This window comes from Plasmodium malariae, assembly GCF_900090045.1.
Source record: "Plasmodium malariae genome assembly, chromosome: 11".
Lineage (NCBI taxonomy): Eukaryota > Apicomplexa > Aconoidasida > Haemosporida > Plasmodiidae > Plasmodium > Plasmodium malariae.
Genome location: NC_041785.1, coordinates 1,113,152 through 1,134,754, shown reverse-complemented (window position 1 = coordinate 1,134,754; position 21,603 = coordinate 1,113,152). Strand labels below are relative to the sequence as shown.

General features: G+C 25.7%; 7 protein-coding genes across 7 annotated transcripts; 3 read left to right on the top strand and 4 right to left on the bottom strand.

The window, feature by feature from the left end:
- Window positions 1-1,133: 1,133 nt before the first annotated feature.
- Window positions 1,134-2,099, top strand: TFB4 (RNA polymerase II transcription factor B subunit 4, putative; the record flags this gene model as incomplete). Its single annotated transcript, XM_029005975.1, has 1 exon — window positions 1,134-2,099. One exon carries the CDS (start codon window positions 1,134-1,136, stop codon window positions 2,097-2,099), a length of 966 nt encoding a protein of 321 aa, XP_028862511.1.
- A 1,549-nt stretch (window positions 2,100-3,648) lies between these two features.
- On the bottom strand, window positions 3,649-5,129 carry ERD2 (ER lumen protein retaining receptor, putative; the record flags this gene model as incomplete). Its single annotated transcript, XM_029005974.1, has 3 exons — window positions 3,649-3,995; window positions 4,553-4,731; window positions 4,990-5,129. 3 exons carry the CDS (start codon window positions 5,127-5,129, stop codon window positions 3,649-3,651), a joined length of 666 nt encoding a protein of 221 aa, XP_028862510.1.
- A 3,692-nt stretch (window positions 5,130-8,821) lies between these two features.
- On the top strand, window positions 8,822-9,322 carry ROMO1 (reactive oxygen species modulator 1, putative; the record flags this gene model as incomplete). Its single annotated transcript, XM_029005973.1, has 1 exon — window positions 8,822-9,322. One exon carries the CDS (start codon window positions 8,822-8,824, stop codon window positions 9,320-9,322), a length of 501 nt encoding a protein of 166 aa, XP_028862509.1.
- A 910-nt stretch (window positions 9,323-10,232) lies between these two features.
- On the bottom strand, window positions 10,233-11,299 carry PmUG01_11032000 (proteasome subunit alpha type-4, putative; the record flags this gene model as incomplete). The annotated part of the gene is made up of 2 exons (XM_029005972.1): window positions 10,233-10,442; window positions 10,769-11,299. 2 exons carry the CDS (start codon window positions 11,297-11,299, stop codon window positions 10,233-10,235), a joined length of 741 nt encoding a protein of 246 aa, XP_028862508.1.
- A 1,851-nt stretch (window positions 11,300-13,150) lies between these two features.
- Window positions 13,151-14,638, top strand: PmUG01_11031900 (proteasome subunit alpha type-7, putative; the record flags this gene model as incomplete). Its single annotated transcript, XM_029005971.1, has 4 exons — window positions 13,151-13,408; window positions 13,576-13,902; window positions 14,128-14,217; window positions 14,588-14,638. The coding sequence occupies 4 exons, from the start codon at window positions 13,151-13,153 to the stop codon at window positions 14,636-14,638; spliced, it is 726 nt and encodes a 241-aa protein (XP_028862507.1).
- A 1,058-nt stretch (window positions 14,639-15,696) lies between these two features.
- PmUG01_11031800 (conserved Plasmodium protein, unknown function) lies at window positions 15,697-18,105 on the bottom strand (the record flags this gene model as incomplete). Its single annotated transcript, XM_029005970.1, has 1 exon — window positions 15,697-18,105. The coding sequence occupies one exon, from the start codon at window positions 18,103-18,105 to the stop codon at window positions 15,697-15,699; it is 2,409 nt and encodes an 802-aa protein (XP_028862506.1).
- A 1,602-nt stretch (window positions 18,106-19,707) lies between these two features.
- Window positions 19,708-20,937, bottom strand: PmUG01_11031700 (conserved Plasmodium protein, unknown function; the record flags this gene model as incomplete). Its single annotated transcript, XM_029005969.1, has 1 exon — window positions 19,708-20,937. One exon carries the CDS (start codon window positions 20,935-20,937, stop codon window positions 19,708-19,710), a length of 1,230 nt encoding a protein of 409 aa, XP_028862505.1.
- Between the last annotated feature and the right edge of the window lie 666 nt (window positions 20,938-21,603).

The following is a 21,603-nucleotide window of genomic DNA, read 5'->3' as shown; positions in this document are numbered from 1 at the left end:
GTACATATATATATGTATGTATGTGTATATGTACGTGCATATGTAGCACAAAATGCTTCTTCATTTTTTTCAATTTTTCTTATGCATTGTTTATTACACGTTTGCCATGGTATTTTCGAAAATAAAGGAATTTTATATTTTTTAAAATGAGAGTTAATCATTTTGTGTTAATTTAAAAAAAAAAAAACTATAGTGATACATTCTATTTACATTAATACGTGTTATTTTGGAACGCGCTTGTATTCTTCAAAAGGTGCTTAACGCTATTCAGCTTTTTTAAATTTAACTGATAATTGGGCTAGGCCTTTTATTCTCTCGCCTGTTTACCGTTTCGGCGTACCTTATCTTAACGTAGCCGATCTTATTTATTTGTTTTATTTTTATTTTTTTTTTACCTTTATTAAAAAAGATTAATGAAAATTTGTTATTAATCCAAAAAGGAGAATTTAGCTATTTCCATATTTTCGTATATATATACGTGCGCATGTGCATGTATACGTATGAAAGTATATGCACGTATGCGTATGTTTGCTCCAACATGTCAGCACTGCTGATAGTTTTCTTGGGAAAGGCATTTTACTTGATAACACATTTCTGCTTTAATTTTTTTTTTTTTTTTTTTTTTTTTGTACATTCCATGTGTACATGTTTAATTAGTAAAAATTTATGCATTACATATAATGACTGCGTGAGAGGGACCCTAGACTTTTAAGAGGAAAACAAAGCATGTACACATGAATGTGTTTGAATGTACATTTTTGTACATGTGCAAATGTAAACAACATATGTGCAAGTAAGAAAATATAGTACATAAAAAGTCGCTAATCCAAGCAACTATCCTTCTGTTCAAAAAAAAAACGAAAAAAAAAAAAAAAACAAGCAAGCAAGCAAGCAAACAAGCAAACAAGCAAACAAACAAACAAAAAACAAAACAAACAAACAAAACAAACAAACAAACAAACAAACAAACAAACAAACAAACAAACAAACAAACAAACAAACAAACAAACAAACAAACAAACAAACAAACAAACAAACAAACAAACAAACAAACAAACAAACAAACAAACAAACAAACAAACAAACAAACAAACAGTGTCCTTATTTTTCAGAAAACATATAGCTAATTAATAATGCACAAGAATGAAGTAGACACAAAAGGACAAGTTTTAAAAGAGGACAAGTTAGTACGAAACCACTTAATTTTAGTAATAGACGTAAATTTCTTAATATGGTGTGAAGGATTAAAAATAAAGTTTGATAAGAACAATATTAAAATATTAAAACTGTCGGAATTTTTTAAATGTGTATTTCAATTTATAAGATTTTATTGTCTTATGAACAGTTCAGAAAGAATATGTATAATAGCTACCTGTTCAGAAAACTGTAAAATAATTTATGAAAATTATATATCTTATGCAAAAAACAATTTATCAGAAAATGATTATTGTAATAATGCATATGATAATTTAATAAATTATATTAATGATAACGAATGTGATAAAATGACTGAAAGTAATTTATCTGCTGCTTTAGCAGTGGCACTATGTTATAATAACAGAATTTGTAATATATATGAACATATTAATACACGAATATTTTTACTAGATATATCCAGAAGTCATTTTTATACAAATCAGTACACACAATTAATGAACATAGCCTATAATGCAAAAAGAAATAATATTATTATTGATGTTTTTTCTCTTAATGATAAAACACAAATACTTGAACAAATTTGTAATATTACGAATGGTTTGTATATAGACAATAATATTTTTTTAAATGTTAACTGTAATGATAATATAGAAGATATATTAACACAGACTATTATATTTTGGTTTCTTCCTTCAAATAATTCAAGGAAATATTTCTCAAACACTTATTTAAATGAAGATACGAATATTGCTGTTTGTTCTTGTCATAACAAGCAAGTAGATATAGCATATATTTGTTCATGTTGTCTAGCTATTTACTGTTCTGCAAAAGATATTAAAACGGAAAAGGACAGGACTTCCTGTTCCCTTTGTAAAACCAGATTCACCAAAGCACTCTTAAGAAACAAAATCGTCTCCGACTTGGACTTTACAGCTATGTAACTATACTTAGCTTTATAAACGTTATAATCGTTGTAATATCACTGTAAATGTTGTAAGGGTTTTAAGCGACCTCCACAAGTTAAGCGACTTTCTCTCCTCATTAAGAGGAACTACATATGACGCATGAGAAAAGTGCAGGAGTTATATGCCCTTATAAATAAATCAGCGCAAGCAATCATGAAAACCTCTTTTTGTTTTACCAGGTATAATTTTTCTGCTTCATATTTACACATAGCTGCACATGTAATACAGCAAACGCAATATTTGCTGCTTAAAAGGGGGAAGCCACAAATTTAGAAGGAAAAAAAATAAAAGCGGAAACAACGGAAGCGCCTACTGTTAAAGCTTCCCACACGCAAAAATACACATATATGTATGTATGTACGAATGTATATATGTGAGTATTTTTTTTCTTTTTCTTTTTTCCTTTTTAACAACAAAATTGCCCATTCACTATAAATTTATGCGCGAACAATGTATTCGTAATTTTTTGAATTATTTTAGAAAATAGAAATAAAGTACACATGTAGTTATAGTAATTGCAATTGTAACTGTAGATGCTGCTTTAGATGCTGCTGTAGCTGTTGCTGTTGCTGTTGTTTATGTATATGAATTCAAATGTATACGTACACATATATATATATATATAAACATGCACAATTTTAAATTATAATGTCACATGCTATACACGTACATACATACATACATACATGTACACATACATAAATATATTTATATGTTGAACTAAAAAAAAAGCATATTGCATGAAAATTTAGAATATAAGTAGAAAACATTTTACATGAACGTGTAAAATATAAGTGTAAAATCATTAAAAAAATAAATGAAAGCTGGGGGGAAATTCCCTATATAAATATGTGTATACATACATATATATATATATGTATAAGTGGGTATTATATATATATATATATATATATATATATATATATAATATATTTTTTTTTGTATAAATGTACATGTACACATACACGAATGTACATTTGCATACGTATATGTAAAATGGTATAATAATATATAAGAAAAAGAATATGTCAAATTAATTTTCATTTTTATTAATTTTTATGATAACTTTATTTGTTTTTTTTTGTTTTTCCTTTCCGTCTCTATTTTATTTCCTTTGATCTATTTATCCTTTTATCGTTCTATTTTACATGTGACAAGTTTCTTACATAAATTTTTCACATAACAGAAAAATTAATATATTTTTATTTTGTAATTTTTTTTGTTTATATTATTGTTGCATTATGACGGTTATAAATAAAATTAATGAAAAGTGTTATATATTGGAAAAAAAAGAAAAAAAAAAGATGCTCTTCTCTTAAACGCTATTTGAATAAAAGTATTTCCTCTCTTTTTTTCATACATCTTCATTACTATTCTGTTCCTTTTTACTAGACCTTTATTATTTTTACATATCTCTGTTATTTTTTGTCCATTACTTATACTTAATCTCATCAAATAATTAACTTAAAATTGTTTAAAAAAAAAAAAAAAAAAAAGGTGTTCATAAATATTGTTCCATTTAACCTTAAACTTCACCATTAAATGGCAAAACTAATTTTTTTCCATACCATTTCGCAAGAGCAAAATAATAAAAAAAATCAATATATAACAAAGTTTGAATTAATCCTCCTATCCATCCAACAACATTTATATACGGTTTTTCATCAAAAAAATATCTATATATCCAATTCAAAATATAAAATGCTCTATACAAACCCATTGTAATGACATAATGAGATGTTATGTTTTCTACTTCTCTTTGTTTTTCTAATAATACCAATTGCGGTAATATAGCAACACTCTCTAGCCATATGGAGAAAGACCAAAGGATGTTATACAGATTGTATGTCCTACACGTTAATAGGCTTAACACTGAACAGGAAAGAAAAGAAGGGGGGGGGGAAATAAAAAACATAAAAAATAAAAATATGTGTTATAATAAACAAATAAATTCATACATAGATATATACATAGATATATACATTAATATATACGTACATACATGCGTACATACATACGTAAATACATACGTACATACATACGTACATACATGCGTACATACATACGTAAATACATACGTACATACATACGTACATACATACGTACATACATACGTAAATACATACGTACATACATACGTACATACATACGTACGTACAATAATGTGGTAGCTTGTAAAGTGGGCGCAATGCACACGTGTTAAATATTGAAGGGCCTTTAATGACAAACCGAAATGTCAGAAAGAGGGGTTTTTAATATATGTGCATTAATTTATGCATCTTTCTCCACGTGAACATGCATAAGTCTACGTATGTATATATACATATATATATGCACATACGTATGTTTACACACATTTGTACACACACACAAGTATTCATGTTTTGCATTTCCTGTATGCTCTCTCTTCTATGTAAATGTATTTTTACCTAAGCAAGGTGGAATTAAATATAGTTCACTTTTGAAGTTATCTACTTTTCTATTATACGTTTGTGAAATAGGTAACTTAAATCTTATTAAGTATATGGTGTATGCTATGGTCAATATAAACGTTATTTTCATTACAGTATTGTAAAAACTTACAAACACGAAAAATAGATCTATATATCTGGTTTAAGGTGTACAGGAGAAGGAAAAAAAAAAAAAAAATATATATATATATATATATAAGATAATAAAATAAAGTTGAATGAAATGTATAACGTGCAGCACGGAATAGTGATATAACAAACAATATGCTAATATACGGTACACGTTACAGTAACGGATGGTAAAAGCAACGCTTGATAAACTTTTCACTACTGTAAGCAATACAAATAAATATATAATTATCATGACTTATGTTACTACTGTATAGTCTTTATACCTGCATAGAAACACTATTAAGTACAGTTCTTGCATACGACACGATATACCTATACAATTTTTTGACTTCTTTAACTTCATAATAAGTATATACATACTTACTAAATGAAGGATATCACCTGTCAGTCTGAATATGTTCATTTTGACATTAATTTATAATACGATAAAAAAATAAAATATACGTACATACACATATATATATGTATACATACGTTTGTACATATATATATATATATATATATATTTTTTTTTTTTTTTTTTTTTCCTTTCCGAATTGTGCTAATGTCTTAATTTTTTTTTTTTTTGTTTTTTGTTTTTTAATAACGATTAAAATATTTTATTGAAAAAATTAAAAAAAAATGTATTTAACATTTAAACACAATATACTGCAATGAAAAATGCTTTAGTTATGAATGTATACGAACAAAGAGCAATGAGTGGATGTTAAAAAAAAAAAAAAAATAATAATAAAATAAAATAAATAAATGAAAAGAGATGTGCTATGATGGGAAGTTATATGATGAGAGAAAAAAAGAAATATTAACTCTATATTTACAGAACAACATTTACAAAATAATTTTTTTTCCTTTTCTCTCTTCTCTTTTTCTCATTATCCTATTTTCGTTTATATAATATGAAAAGAAACCATTCATTGCTTTAGCACATATTTATTTGTACTCAATCTCCTCATTCACAACACCCATATTTATTACGCACTTATGTATACGTATTTGTATATACATACATATATACATACATATATAATACATATACACATACATACATACATATATATATATATATATATATATATAATGAACACTTGAACAAAATAAATTAGCCGACAATTAAAAAATCATCTGCGTATGTAAAATAAAATATTGTGTTTAAAAAAAAAAAAAAAAAAAAAAAAACCCATTGCAAAAAACAAAAACAATCAAGAAAATCCATCAAATCATTGCTTTTTTTATTTTCTCTATAATTATTGAAAATTGATGCAATAATAATTTTGCCTTTTAAAATGAATAATTCAAACAAAGTAATAGTAACAAGATATATACATATTATTACATATTCATATATACATATTATTACATATTCATATATACATATTATTACATATTTATATATATATATATATACAAATATGCATTTACATATGTACTAATATGCTTACAGATATACATACATATTATATACATGCATTACATATATGTACAAAATAAATGCAATATAACTACAATATATATATATATATATATATATATTTATTATGTGAGAACAAATTTTAACAATGCCTTCCGTTTTTAGTGGAAAAAAAAAGAAATTGTTCTTTATAAATCTTGGAAAATATAATAGCATTTAAAAATTTGTATATTTAAATAATAAAAATGTAAATACGATATGAAACATTAGCATTACTAATTTAAAAGGAAAAATTAAAATAATTGTTTTTTATTAGATATGCAAAAAAAAATATAAAAAAGGTAAATAATTTGAATAATTTTATTTTTAGTAAAAATGGAATTTTACAAATCCGTATGCGTAATGGAATATATATATATATGTTTATATTTTTAGACGATATATAAATGTAAATAGGATAATTTGTTTTACTCATATATATAATATATGTATATTTTTATGTATATGCAAATAAAATATGTAAAAAAAAAAAAAATTAAATACTTAAATTTACTACGTAAAAAATTAAATACTTTAAAACAATAGGTTATAGTAAACGTTTTTTACAATTCTTTCTTTTTTGTTTTTTCTCTTTAACAAGTGGTAACGGGAAATAAAAAAATTATTTCCCTAAGTGTCCTATTGTTTTATTGTGTATTATATTATTATTATTTTTTTTTTCCCTTATAAATTCATTTTTCTTATTTTTTTCCTTTTTCGTTTATCTTATTCATTTTTATGTGCCTTATGAACTCGTTTAAGCTTTTCTAAAAAGAAAATAAACCAACTGTTAACGAAGCTACACACATACATATATATATTATATATATATATTTACGCAGTTCACAGCATTATTATGCGCTGAGAGTAAACACACGTCTTGAAATATGACGAAGTACTCGTTCGTACAGCTGTAAAAGTTTTCCATCATAATGACAAATAATAAAATACAAAAAAAATATTAAATAAAATACAAAGAAAATATTAAATAAAATACAAAGAAAATATTAAATAAAATACAAAAAAAATATTAAATAAAATACAAAAAAAATATTAAATAAAATACAAAAAAAAAATAATAATGAAATAAAATAAAGGCCCATTATCGCTTATTTCTGCGACTTTTACAATTTTACTCCTTTTAATTTTTCAGAAAATTTAAATAACGAAAAAACGCGTACCCTCCTCCAGCTGTTTTACCTTATTATATATAATATAATAAAATATTCTTCTGTTAATTTCTTTCATTTTTCCTGCACGTAATTTTGACATGCATATTATTTTAGACCATATTATACGGGAAATAGTAACTACATAAGATTATTATTAATCTAAACAAATGAATTCTTTCCATATGTATTTACAACTCTATTACTCCACTTAAATAAGTTCCTGTAATTTAGGTCCAAATGAAAAACTGTTAAAGGGAAAAAAACAGGCTTATAGGTTAAGAACAGGAAACGCTATATTTTTAACTCCTCTCACGGGGTGTATTTCATTGAGCTTGTTTGCAAATAAATTGGTACATAATTCGAACATACCAATGAAATTAAATGTACATACTACATAAGTACATGCATACATACATAAGTACATACATACATACATAAGTACATACATACATACATAAGTACATACATAAATACATAAGTACATACATAAATACATACATACATACATAAGTACATACATACATAAGTACATACATACATAAATACATACATACATACATAAGTACATACATAAATACATACATACATACATACATAAGTACATACATACATAAGTACATACATAAATACATACATACATATATATATATAAGGCAAATGGATGTTGGACCCTAACTCATGTTTGATTATTTTTCTCTCTTACCATTTTTCTCAAAAATTGAGGACATATTCAAAATGGCAATTTCGTAAAAAGGAGTATAAACCATTTTTACAAAAATGATGAGAAATAAAGCGTTAACGAGAAAGCGCATAGATAGGTAAGATGAAACATATTTTGTAAGTATATTTAAATATATTTGTACCTATGCATATATATATATATATATATATATACTGGTATAATATTTATGTGAATATGTTGATATAATTTTTTTCATAAAAATTAAACCGAATTGTCAAGTTATGAACATGACGTACCGTAATGCAAAAAAAAAAAAAAAATATATATAATAAATAGTAATAATAATAATAATAATAATAATTGGATAGCTTTTAAAAAACATAAATATATATAATACTTACCAAAAAATGAAGTATTTACTATGAAATAAAAGAAAAGTTTGTTTTCGTTTCCTAATAATTATTTTAAGCAAATTTTCTCCGAATTCTGGAATGCGTTAAAATGCATATATACACTTCTATTATTTATATTTTTATGTACAATTAAAAAAGAGAAACTTACAGTATATATAAAAATATGCTTTATGTCATTTCAGAGTAGATCAAAAAGAGGATATACATATATACATATATACATAAATACATATATATATATATAGAATATATGTATGTATATAATGAAAGTACGCATATAATAAGGGCATATGCAAATGTATGTATTAAGGTATTTGTAACGGTATTTATTTAGATGTACATGCATATGCATATGTACAAGCTCATAAACGTATAAGCAATATGAATTGGTTTCGAAAGAAAGATTCAAGTGAAAATAAAAAAGTAAAGTCAGAGTATGACGATTATGTAGCTCCACCCCCCTTTAGCAATTATTTAGCATCTGCACCTGAAAAACCAAAATCTGTAAAAGAGGATAAATTAACAGAATTTAAGGGGTTTACTGCACCTCCCAAATTTGAATTTAAAGAAGATACCTCATATAATAATAAGTATGATGAAGATTTTTCAAAATATACAAGTAGTAATATTATAGACTCCTCTTTTTATGATGATAAACCAAATTTCTTTGATTTTAATTTAAGTCATAGAACAAGAGCATGTTTAGAAAGTGTAAAAATGGGAATAAAAATGGGAACAATGGTTGGTGGTATTTTTGGTAGCTTGACAGGTTTATATGCTTCCATTGCTCATAAAAATTTGTTCATTTTTCCCGTTTCAGTAATAGGTGGAGCAATTAGTTTTGGATTCTTCTTAGGGTGTGGAATGATTGTGCGTTGCTAACGGGTGCCCAGATCGTGTAGACATATACATACATACGAACGTACATACATGCGTATGTGTACATATATATAAATATGAACATATGGTAATACATATATGCATGTTGATATACGATACATGGAAAATATATTCCCATTTGTTAATAACTAAAGTATGTAATAGTAAGGAACATTTTGCAAAAAACAGTTGGAACATTAAGTACGCCAATTTAATCGAAAACTTAATGGAGTAATTTAAACTAGCAACCACTGAATTGTATTACAAATGATAGATTGGTATTTCGTTAAATGTGCATTTTCTTTTTTTTTTTTTTCAGAATGCATGAAATTTTGCTAAAATATGTATAGCCATATATATTTTTTTTTTTTAATTTCATTTTAGCCATTTGACATACGTATTATATATACATGCGAACCTTTTTAAATTAAAAGTAGAACAAAAAATGAGGATATTATAAAAAAATAAAAAAAAGAAAAAAAAGAAAAAGTAGGTAATTAAATATATAGATGAACAATATAGTATATAAATAAATAAATATATAAATAAGTATATAAACATATAAATAAATTAATAAAAAGTATTGATCTTTTTTACTGTGGTTCCTTTTTTTTTTTTTTTTTTTAAATTTAAAATAAACCGTTCATATGTGTTAAAAACTTATTGGATAAAAAAAAAAAAAAAAAAAGAAGAAAAAGGCATAGACATAGGAACACACACGGTCTATGCAAAATGAAAAGGGTATAAAATAAAAATGAATAAATATAATGAAAATATGAAAAAAATAAAAAATAAAAGCAGTCAAAATGTAAAGTTACAAGATTGAATATAGTAGAAGCTACTATACAATGTAGAAGGATGTAGGGTGTAAAAAAAAAAAAAAAAAAAAAAAAAAAAAAAAACGCTAAGATATTCATTCTTTGACACATTTTTCTGTATATATCTTAATCAAATCTGCTATTTCTTTTTCTGTTAAATATTTTTGAATAAATTCTCCATCTTTGTTTGATAAATAGGCTAATTCGATTTTTTCACTTTTAGGCACTTCACTATCTGTACTCTTGGCTAGTGATTTTAGGGCTAACAGTAAACCTTCTTGCAGGGTCATATTTTTTTTCCATTCCTTTGAAAAAAAAAAAAAAAAAAAAAAAAAAATTTATATGCATCTATATATATATATATATATATATATATATATATATATATATATAAATATATTTTTATAAGTGAAAATATGACTAATTTATAAAAAAAAAGGCAATTTGGCTCGAAAAAAAAAAAAAAATTTCTTTCGAATTGTATGCATTTAATTAAACATATTTCAGAGGAAAAAAAATGTGCATATATATATATATATATGCATAAATGTGTGTATGTACGTGTGTGAGTAAATATGTGTGTGTACGTGTACATCCAATCAGTTGTCTCTGTCAGTGGCGTGTGTTTTACCTGTTTGAGAATGGAACTAGCTGTAAGGTTATTTGTACCAATGGCTGTGGCAAACCACCCAGAGTAATTTCCACTAGGATCCGTATGATAAAGTTGATAACCCTCTTTCATATCATAACCGGCAATTAAAAAACTCACTCCATATGGTCTTAACCCACCATACTGAGTATAACTTTGTTTTATATCACATATTTGAACAACTAACTGGGATACAGGCTCAATATCATTATAATTATATAAATATCTTTGCGTGTATAATCTTGACTGGTTTATTAAAATATTTGCGTCTGCATTTAAGCCTGCTACTCCACAAAATATATGATTATCAATTTTATAAATCTTTTCAAAATTATTAGCTTTATCAATAAGTTTGGATATAAAAACTTTATCTGCTCCTAATATTACTCCTTCATCTGTAATTATTCCTATGGTTATACTTGCATTATTTATTGCCTCTAAGGCGTATTCCACTTGATATAATCTTCCTTCAGGTGAAAATGTAGTTGTTCTGCTATCATATCTTCTTGCCATACTATTCTATTTTACTAATATTTGAATAAAAAAAAATTGTTTTATAACAAAGGCTTGAGTGTATTTCGACCCGCTACACACAGTTCATGTACTTTTGTGTAACTTAACGAAAAGGATAGCACAGTGAGTAGGCATACATATATATACAAGTACGGGTATATATATATATATTCATATATACTTATATTCACATGCATGTATGTACCCATGCATATATACTATTAAAAACGTAATAAAAAGGGGCGCGCTCGTATGAAGAAGTATAACAGCTATTAAAATGTAATATATAATAGAGTAACACAAAATTAATCTTATCGTTTACTCAGTGTGTTTTAATAAAATAATTGAAAACAAGGCCACATCTCCTTAAAGGGGCAATTAAAAAATGTGAAATAGAAGATGAGAAAAGGATAGCACAAAAACTTGAAAAATTTATATTACCACAAATATGTACGTTCATATATTACATATATGCATATATACATACATAAGTACATATGTTCATACATAAGTACATACGTTCATACATAAGTACATACGTTCATACATATATACGTTCATACATACATACGTTCATGCATAAATACGTTCATGCATAAATACGTTCATGCATACATACACGGATAATTGTACTTATTATGGTAAAGCTAAGCAAAATGGAACATTTGTATTAACACAGAATGACGTTATGTATATGTATACATACGTATATATACAAAAAAGAGAGAAATAATTCGATTCGAAAAAAAAAAAATTGGTATATTTGAATATATGTACAGACTTTATTTTTTTTTATTTTTCACTAACACAATCTACTGTGCAAACAGTGTTAATAATTTTTTCAGCAAATGTTACTGAACGATATTTTGTTTAAAACAATTGTTATTTGGTGTAAGAAAGAAAAGAGGAAGAGCCATGCAGTAGCGGCAATACATAATGTTCTTAAAGGAAGTAGGTACATAGTATTCCACCCTCGTGAAAATTAAGTACAAGCATATGTATTATGCGCGTATGTACGTAAGTACGTTTGTACATATATATGTATGTATAAATATTATATGTGCCTATTCCACGTTTGCATTTATCTTTTAGTTTTGGATTAATATACAAAAGCAAAATGTAATATAATATAATACTTTAATTTTTTAAAATTACCATTTCAGATATATATATACTAGTTTTTATCATAACCTAAGAGGACCTTATATATAATAACTGTGTTTATTTGGAGCTGTGTAAATTGGTACTGTACTATATTTTAATAATATTATATGTAAATATTTTTTTGACAAAATTTGTTTTTATCATGTATAGGGTTAAAGTTTTATATTACTACCGTGTGATTATTATTGTTCTTCTGTATTTAACGTACTTTCGTTCTAACCTTGTTTATTTATTTATATTTTTTTATTATGTCAAGTGTATTTCTATATCGTTTTTGTTTCTCTTTTTTCATTTTTCCATTTTAATTTTTATTTTACTTTTATCATTTTTCTCTTGATACATTTCTTCTATACATTCTAGGTTTTACCTTCGGGCTCCATTTTTGTTTGTTTTTCATTGGCATAAATGAGAGATGCATGTATGTATATATTTGTATATACATATGTATGTATGGATGTATGTACACATATAAGAATATTTTGTTCCTATGTATGTATAAGTGCTATGTATTCATACAATACATGATACAAGAGTGATAAATTAAGTATATCCCCTATTTTTTTTTTTTTTTTTTTTTTTTTTTTGCATAACTGTAGTAAACTAAACAAGTATAATTAGAGGTAGAGCTAGAAGTATAATCAAAACTATAATTAGATACAGCAGTAGCACTGATAATATAAAGACAAAATGAGTTACGATAGAGCCATAACAGTTTTCAGCCCAGATGGTCATTTATTACAAGTAGAGCATGCCCTAGAAGCAGTTAAAAAAGGAGGGTGTGCAGTTGCAATAAAAAGCACAAATTTCGCTGTTTTAGCTGTTGAAAAAAAGAATATTCCAAAATTGCAAAATCCAAGGACAACGGAAAAATTGATTAAACTTGATGAACATAATTGTTTGGCTTTTGCTGGATTAAATGCGGACGCAAGGGTTTTAGTAAATAAGGTAATTTGAAATTATGTGCATAATTTTTTTTTTTTTTTTTTTTAACTAGCTTATAAGTTAATATATATCACATTATACTTTGTTACACTGCATTTTACTTCATTAAGCCGCATATAGATTTTTTCTTTTTTGTTTTTTTTTTGTTTGTTCGCTTTTGAACACCTCAGACCCGTCTAGAGTGCCAACGATATTATTTGAACATGGATGAACCTGCCCCTGTTGATTATATTGCTAAATATGTGGCAAAAATTCAACAAAAATTTACTCATAGAGGTGGCGTAAGACCATTTGGAATAGCAACTCTAATAGCAGGATTTAAAAATAACAAAGAAATTTGTATTTATCAAACAGAACCTAGTGGCATTTATGCATCATGGAAAGCTCAAGCTATTGGAAAAAATGCAAAGGTTGTACAGGAATTTTTAGAAAAAAATTATCATGAAAATATGGAAAAAAATGAATGCCTTCTTTTAGCACTAAAGGCTATATTTGAGGTAAGCACATCAAGTCCATATGATGTAACACCTGCACATGGAATTAATATTCATAAGAAGGCAAATGCGTACTTAAATACTTATGAAAATGTTTATGTACACGCTTATGTACGTACGTATTTATGTGGATGGTTGCTTACACATATTTGAAGATACTTAAATATCCATAAAGACTTCATATATTTTGCAAAAATGTGTGTACATATTTTATTTTTCTTCTAACAGGTTGTTGAATTAAGCAGTAAAAATGTAGAAGTTGCTCTACTTACAGAAGACGCATTAAATTTTATTGATGAACAACAAATTAATTCATTGGTAATCTTTAAAATTGGATATATTTTTATTAAAACTGTTATTTGAAGGAAGAGAAATGTTTTTCTGAAATACATGTGTTTTGCTGTTCATGAATAACAAAATTGCATTAAATGAAAATATATAGAATTATGCGTTGCAGAACATTAAGGATGACCGCTATTTTATTTTACCTTGCCTTATTCATATTTTTTTTTTTTTTTTTTTTTTTTATCATATATTAATATTTTTGCATATCTGCAACAACATGGGTTTTCACATTTTAGGCAGAAAGAATAATATTTCATTCCGCGATAATTTGTTTTTGTATTTACTATATTTTTACGCATTTTTTACTTGTACCTTACTATTCCATTTTATTTTATTTTTTTAGGTGGAAGTTATTGATAATGAAAGAACAAAGAAGATCTCCCAAAACGAATAAGCAGAATGGCTACTTTTTTGTTCGTTTTTTGTTCCTTTTTTTTACGTTTTTTAAAAAACAGTTTGTATGGATAAACTTTGATATAAATCTGTGAACTAAAAAGGGATATACCTACATAAGTAATGTTGCAGTATGGTAATATTGTAATGTTATAATATGTATGTACATGTACATAATTTTTTTTTTTTTTTTCATTTTTGAACAATTTTACTTATAAAATAACTTATTTTCCAACGTTTCATTTTTAAAATACACACAAAAAAAAAAAAAAAAAAAAAAAAAACTAAACTTTTGAATTAACATTTTTTTCCATTTTAATATGTATATACACATACTTTGAACTTTATATTCTATCAGCATTAAGTTCAAAGAATAAAAAAAAGGAAAGAAAAATAAAGAAAAAAGCAAAGACAAAAGTAAAATAAGACGATTTAAATTTGGAAATGTACCAAAACAGATTTAATAAAAAGATATATGTAAAGTACATCAAATGATAAATTACAAAAAACTATAAATAGTTACTACAATATGTAAAATACATTAATGCAAATGATGAAGAAGCTAGTACTCAACTTAATTCGCTTTTCAGTATAAAAGAGGTAAGAAAATCATAATCCATGTAATGATAAACAACTGTAAAAAAATGAGTAAAAGGAATAGAAAAAAAAAAAAAAAATTTGCAAAAAGATAAAAAAAACAATATAGTTAGAGTCATATTCTTAAAATCAGACCCATCATATGGGCATGCGGAGGAAGTGAAAAAATATCTATAAAGTTATTGTAATTTACAAAATGTACAACTGTACGTGTATGTACGTGTATGTGCGTGTATGTACGTGTATGTGCGTGTATGTACGTGTATGTGCGTGTATGTACGTGTATGTGCGTGTATGTACGTGTATGTGCGTGTATGTACGTGTATGTACGTGTATGTACGTGTACATATGCGTATACGCGTGTGTGTGCATGTAGATCTCTTTGCGCGAAAGCCCATCCAATTAAGGAAACGGCAAAACGCAAAAATGCAAAAACACAAAAACCTAGAAGAGGAGAAAAAATCACTTGCTATGTCTTATATTAGTCCAAAAGGAGCCAAATTTCACAATTGTGTATGCACCCTTGTACTGATTGTAATGAAGAATTGAGGAATTTCCTTGGTCGTCAGTTATTATCGTGTCTTTTTTTGTCATGTTACGTTTTTCATTTTCGTCTTTTTCAATTGATAAATAAATATTTAGAAGGTCCTTCATTGGAAAATAATGTTTTAATAAATTACAACTAAGTGTTAAATCAACATTAACAATTTTGTTTATAATATAATTAACTATTTCATCAATTTTTAAAAAAATATTTTTCGTTTCAGAAATAATAATTTTTATCTCTTTTTGCATTTCCTGTTCAGAATTTTTTATTTCTTGTTCCATTTTTTTGCAATTTTGCTCATAAATTAATCTTTCTTTTAGTTTAAATTTTTCTATTTCTTCTTCTACATTTTTATACATTATTTTTCTTAAGATCTCCTTATTCTTATATGCTTGATCTACAATTCTTTGAGCTTCCTTTTCTCCATTTTGTAATAAATGTATATAGTAACTAGTGTTTTTTAATTGGTTAGTCATCGTAGGTTGATGAATTATTTTTTTCTTGTAACTACTTTTTGAAAACAATTTTTTCATATGTTCAGGTGATAAAGAACATAGAGAACAGTTTTTTTTTTTTTTTCTTTTCGAATAATAAAAACGAAAACTTCGATATAAAAATGAAGAGGATAGATCTGTTTTTTTATATTTATTAAGTAAAATACCTCTTTCGTTCTTACCTGTACATGTTACTATTTGATTATTACTTCTTCTAGTTGTATCATTAATATTATGTAACATACGATACATAATTGTGGCCTTGTTACTACTGCCTTTGGAGTAATTAATACTAAAGGTTTTTGCACAAGAGAGAGGGTTATTATTTAAATCATTCTTCAGATTGATCAATGAACTGTTTAAAATAAAATTTTTTTTACAACAAGGAGTAACTGATTTGGGTTTATTAAGCGAGCCATTGTAATGTCCACTTTGCCAGTGTTTGTGTTTATACATTTTTTTTTTTGAATTATTCTTCCTCTTTAAATTATTGTCGCTATTGATACTGTAAACATTGTTATTGTAACTATTACTACTGTATCTTTTGTTATTGCTGCTATTGTTACTATTCTCACTAATAATATTAATGTTACTGTTGATATGTCTTCTATTGCTCTGGTAACTGTTCTTTTTAGAGGCCCCCATTTTGCAGGTCTTTTTCCTTCCTAATATAGATAGGTTATCAATCAAATTACTGTATACTTTAAACGGTTGTTTACTATTTCTGTTTTCCCCTTTAATCATTTGAGGAAAGATATTATTTTTTTTTCTAACAATAGTAGCAGTAGTTGTAGTAGTACAACTAGCATTATTATACGTTTGACTCTGAAATGCACTTGAGGAAATATTATTATCTTTTTTGATAGGTGAGGTGCTTTTCATGGTGTGCATACCTTTTATCATGTTCATGTTGTTTATTTTTATTGCGTGCATCTTTTGACATAGCTGTCTTGTTTTATATCCACTTGCGTTAAAATATATACCATCGTTTAGATTTCTGGATGTGATATCTTTTTTTATTTTTTTACAGTTATATTTTTTAAAATAAAAATTATTTGTATTATTATAGAATGAACTTTTGCATGTAGCATTACCAGTACAGTTATTATGAGCGTAGTAATTGATGCAATTGTTTTTAATATATGAACTATTGTTAATGTGGTATGTATTTTTTACACATAGATTATTTTTTATTTGTGCTTGATTTCTTTTTAGTTGTACTTGATACCTTTTGTGTTGCAATTCTATTCTTTTTTGTTGTACTGGATTCCTCTTTTGTTGCAATTCTATTCTTTTTTGTTGTACTGGATTCCTCTTTTGTTGCAATTCTATTCTTTTTTGTTGTACTGGATTCCTCTTTTGTTGTAGTATTTTTTTTTGCTGCTCTTCCATTCCTTTTTGTTGACCCCCTTTTATTATGTAGAGACCATTTTTCCGATTATTGTTTTGTATATTCTTACTGTATATTTTTTGATCATAATATATATTATAACTTTTAAGGAATAGGCATTTTTCTCTTTTGCCGCATTTATTATTGTATCGTAATTCATGCAATTCGTGCAGTTTTTGCATTCCTTGCTGTTCATGTAGTTTACGAAATTCATGTAATTTCGTTTCTACAGGATTATTTATTTTGTTATTATTCGAATTTAAAGAAAATAGCAGGTAACGAAGGGTTAAATTTTGTCTTATTTCGTTTGATGAATTGTTTTCTATGAATGTATTACTCGCTCTTTCTTTTTTTGTACTAATTATTATATCGCCTTTCGTCTCTATACCACTCTCGTGTTTACTAACAGTGTCGTCCAACTGACTGATATTTACATTCATATTTCGCATATTCTTACACACATCCATGCAGATATACACACACATATACATAATATATGCATATATTTTAGTAGCCCTTTTATTTCCTGTGCGCCCTATGTATTACGTCTCATTTCTTTTATGAACACGGGTCAACTACAATATTCTAATCTGTCTTTTTTGTAAAACGTTTTGAAGAAATATCCGTTCTATGTACTTTATTATACTTACTATTGTACTTTATTATACTTATTATTGTACTTTATTATACTTACTATTGTACTTTATTATACTTACTATTGTACTTTATTATACTTACTATTGTACTTTATTATACTTATTATTGTACTTTATTATACTTACTATTGTACTTTATTATACTTATTATTGTATTATATTTATAATTATTATTTTTATTTTATTTAATGTTACTTTATTTTTATTTATTATTTTATTATTTTATTTTATTTTTTTTTTGCATATTATGTTTAACAAAATATATGTGTGTATAGATGGATTAGAGCAAGCAGGAAATATAAAAAATTATAAAATTATGCAAATTGCTTTCTTTCATTTTTTTCTTTGAATTAACAAATATCAATAATATAACAACACGTAATTACCACCAAATGAACAATAAGTTAAAGTCTTACTGTCTCAAATTAAAAGAATAGTAACAATGCTTAAACTGTTTTTCAAGCAGCTTCAACAAAGGAACAACACTGTTTCGGAACCCCCGCACAACCCCAAAAAAAAAAAAAAAAAAAAAAAAAAAAAAAACAGTTATGAACTGGTAATAAAACGAAAAAATAATACAAATGTTGAGTAAAATATTTGTGTGTACATAACTACATACAACACTACAAAACATAAGCGCAAAGAATAATTACATAAGTATAAAAATAATGTATAAAACAATTATTTGTCTTAATAAAAACTTAAAAAAATATCACAAAATCTGTTATTTTTAAATAAGATTACAATGCTTAAGCTTATACGATTTAAGGGAAACTCCTAATCTTTGCCTTGTATACCAATTATATTTTATTTGTCTTATATACCCTTTCACTTTCTAATTTTTCGTAGCTCTAATTTTGTGAGTACACATATTTGTTCTCTTAAATGTGTACATTGATGAAACGAAAAAGATAATTTTCACTTTAATTCTTTTATTCTTATAATAATAAAAAATACAGTACTTCTACAAATAACCAATGATATGAAATGAAAAAAAAAAAAAAAAAAAAAAAAACCTATAACAGGATAACACCTGCAGGTGCATAATTTTATTATCATTATATTATTAATAATATATTATTTATATTTTATTATTATTATTTATATTTTATTATTATTATTATTTATATTTTATTATTATTATTTATATTTTATTATCATTTTTATATCACCATATATATCTTTTTTTCGTAAATAAACTAAAATTGAAGTATAATTGCTAACTTTATAAAAGTTCATAAAAAAAAAAAATAAAAATACATACCTAAATATACGTACATATTTATATAAATACACACATGTTGAAAACTTGCAGCTTTATAAGGCTCTAACTTTGTAAATACCCATTTCCTCCATAGTTAATGTAAATGTGAAAAGGCGTTAAAACTAGGAATAGTCGGCTTTGTCGTTATAACCTACATTGTTGCTGACACCTGTGGTATCATCAGAATTCTGTTTGTTTTTTAAATTTCTTATAATTTTACTTTGAAATAGAATTATTTCTTCTTTTTTTTTAATTTTTTCATCCTGCATTTTAATATAATCAGTACAAACATAATACATATTTAACAAATTGTTAAGGAATATATTATTCTGATATTCCAGTCTTTTTATATGATCTAATAGTATTTGCTTATCCATATTTTCTTTACTCTGAAAGCGTCTGCAGGTGGCCATTGCCTTAGCCTTACCATTACCACAGCAACTACTACTACTACTTCTACTACTACAGATATTATTATTACTATTACTACCGCTCCAACTGCGAGGGGGGTTTTCACTCAAGTGCATTTGCTTTACATCTTCTCCACTTTTCGCTTGTACGTCAAAATAAATATCTTTTAAATGCATATCCACATTATCGTTCATTTCACTGTTTCTATGTGTGTTATAGGAACATTTATTCTTTAACTGGTTATGCTCACTAAAAGTTGAATGATTATTATAAATTAGCATTTTTTCAAAATCGGTTGGTTCGTTTTCTATATCAGTTATTTCGGTACTATTTGAAGATTCACTTAGTGTAAAACATTCTCGTTTTTCAAAATACCCTCTCCTCTTATTATTACTATTGTACCTGTTGCAGCAGTTGTACCTGTTGCAGCAGTTGTACCTATTGCAGCAGTTGTACCTATTGCAGCAGTTGTACCTATTGCAGCTGTTGTACCAATTGCAGCTGTTGTACCTATTGCAGCTGTTGTACCTATTGCAGATGTTGTACCTATTGCAGCTGTTGTAACTATTATAACTATTGTAACTATTATAACTATTGTAACTATTATAACTATTGTAACTATTAGAAGATATATAATAATCCCTACAAGCGTTCTTTTGTTTTACATTTGTAATGGTGTTTTTGTTACATGTTATATTATATTTTTTTTTTTTTGTGTTACTATAACTAGTGTTATGTGCCTTACTATCTAAATTTGAATTGATTATTCTATTTGTAAAATTTTTGTTTTTTTTATTTTTATTTAATATGTCATGTGCCTTCTGCTTTCTTGGCTTCTTGTTCTCTTCCTTGTGCGATGTATTTAAATTTTCAAAATTCACGTAACTGCTATTATTATAATTTCTTTCCTTCAAATTGTAGTAGTGATTTGTATTTTTCATTTTAAACCATTATAAGGAGTGTATTTGTTTGTGTGTGTGTTTATTTTTTTTTTCATTAGCTCAATGACATTTTTACATGTAAGCATTTTTACCTGTACGTATTTTTATTTGTTCAAACTTTTGTTCCTTCGTATTATTTTCTGTTCATATTTTCTTGCCTGTTCATGTTTTTTTTGTTCATATTTTTTTGTTCGCGTTTTTTTGTTCTTTTTTTTTTTCCTCGTTTGTATATTTTCACTTGTTCGTAATTTTTTTATCTGCTTGCGATTTTTTTATCATGTTTCTGCGACTCACGTTTTATCGCGTCATAATTCCATTTAGCAGAAAAATAGTTCGCAATGACATGTAAATGGAAAAGGAGCATTAAAAAAAAAAAAAAAAAAAAGGTGAAAGTTAAGGCGAAGAAGAAAGCAAAAACGGACGCAAAAACAGACGCAAAAATGAATACAAAAACACAAGATGAAAAAAATATGAGCGTAAAAGCACAAAATTAGAAAATTACTCAGTAGTGGTAGTAACTATATGCCCATAAATAAAGCACAAATTAAAGAAAACGACGCACACACGTTTTTCTGAAAATTAGTAAAATTCGCACAAAAAGGAAAATACGTGGTACTTATATATATATACACGTATAAATATTTGTATGAATGTACATATGATACA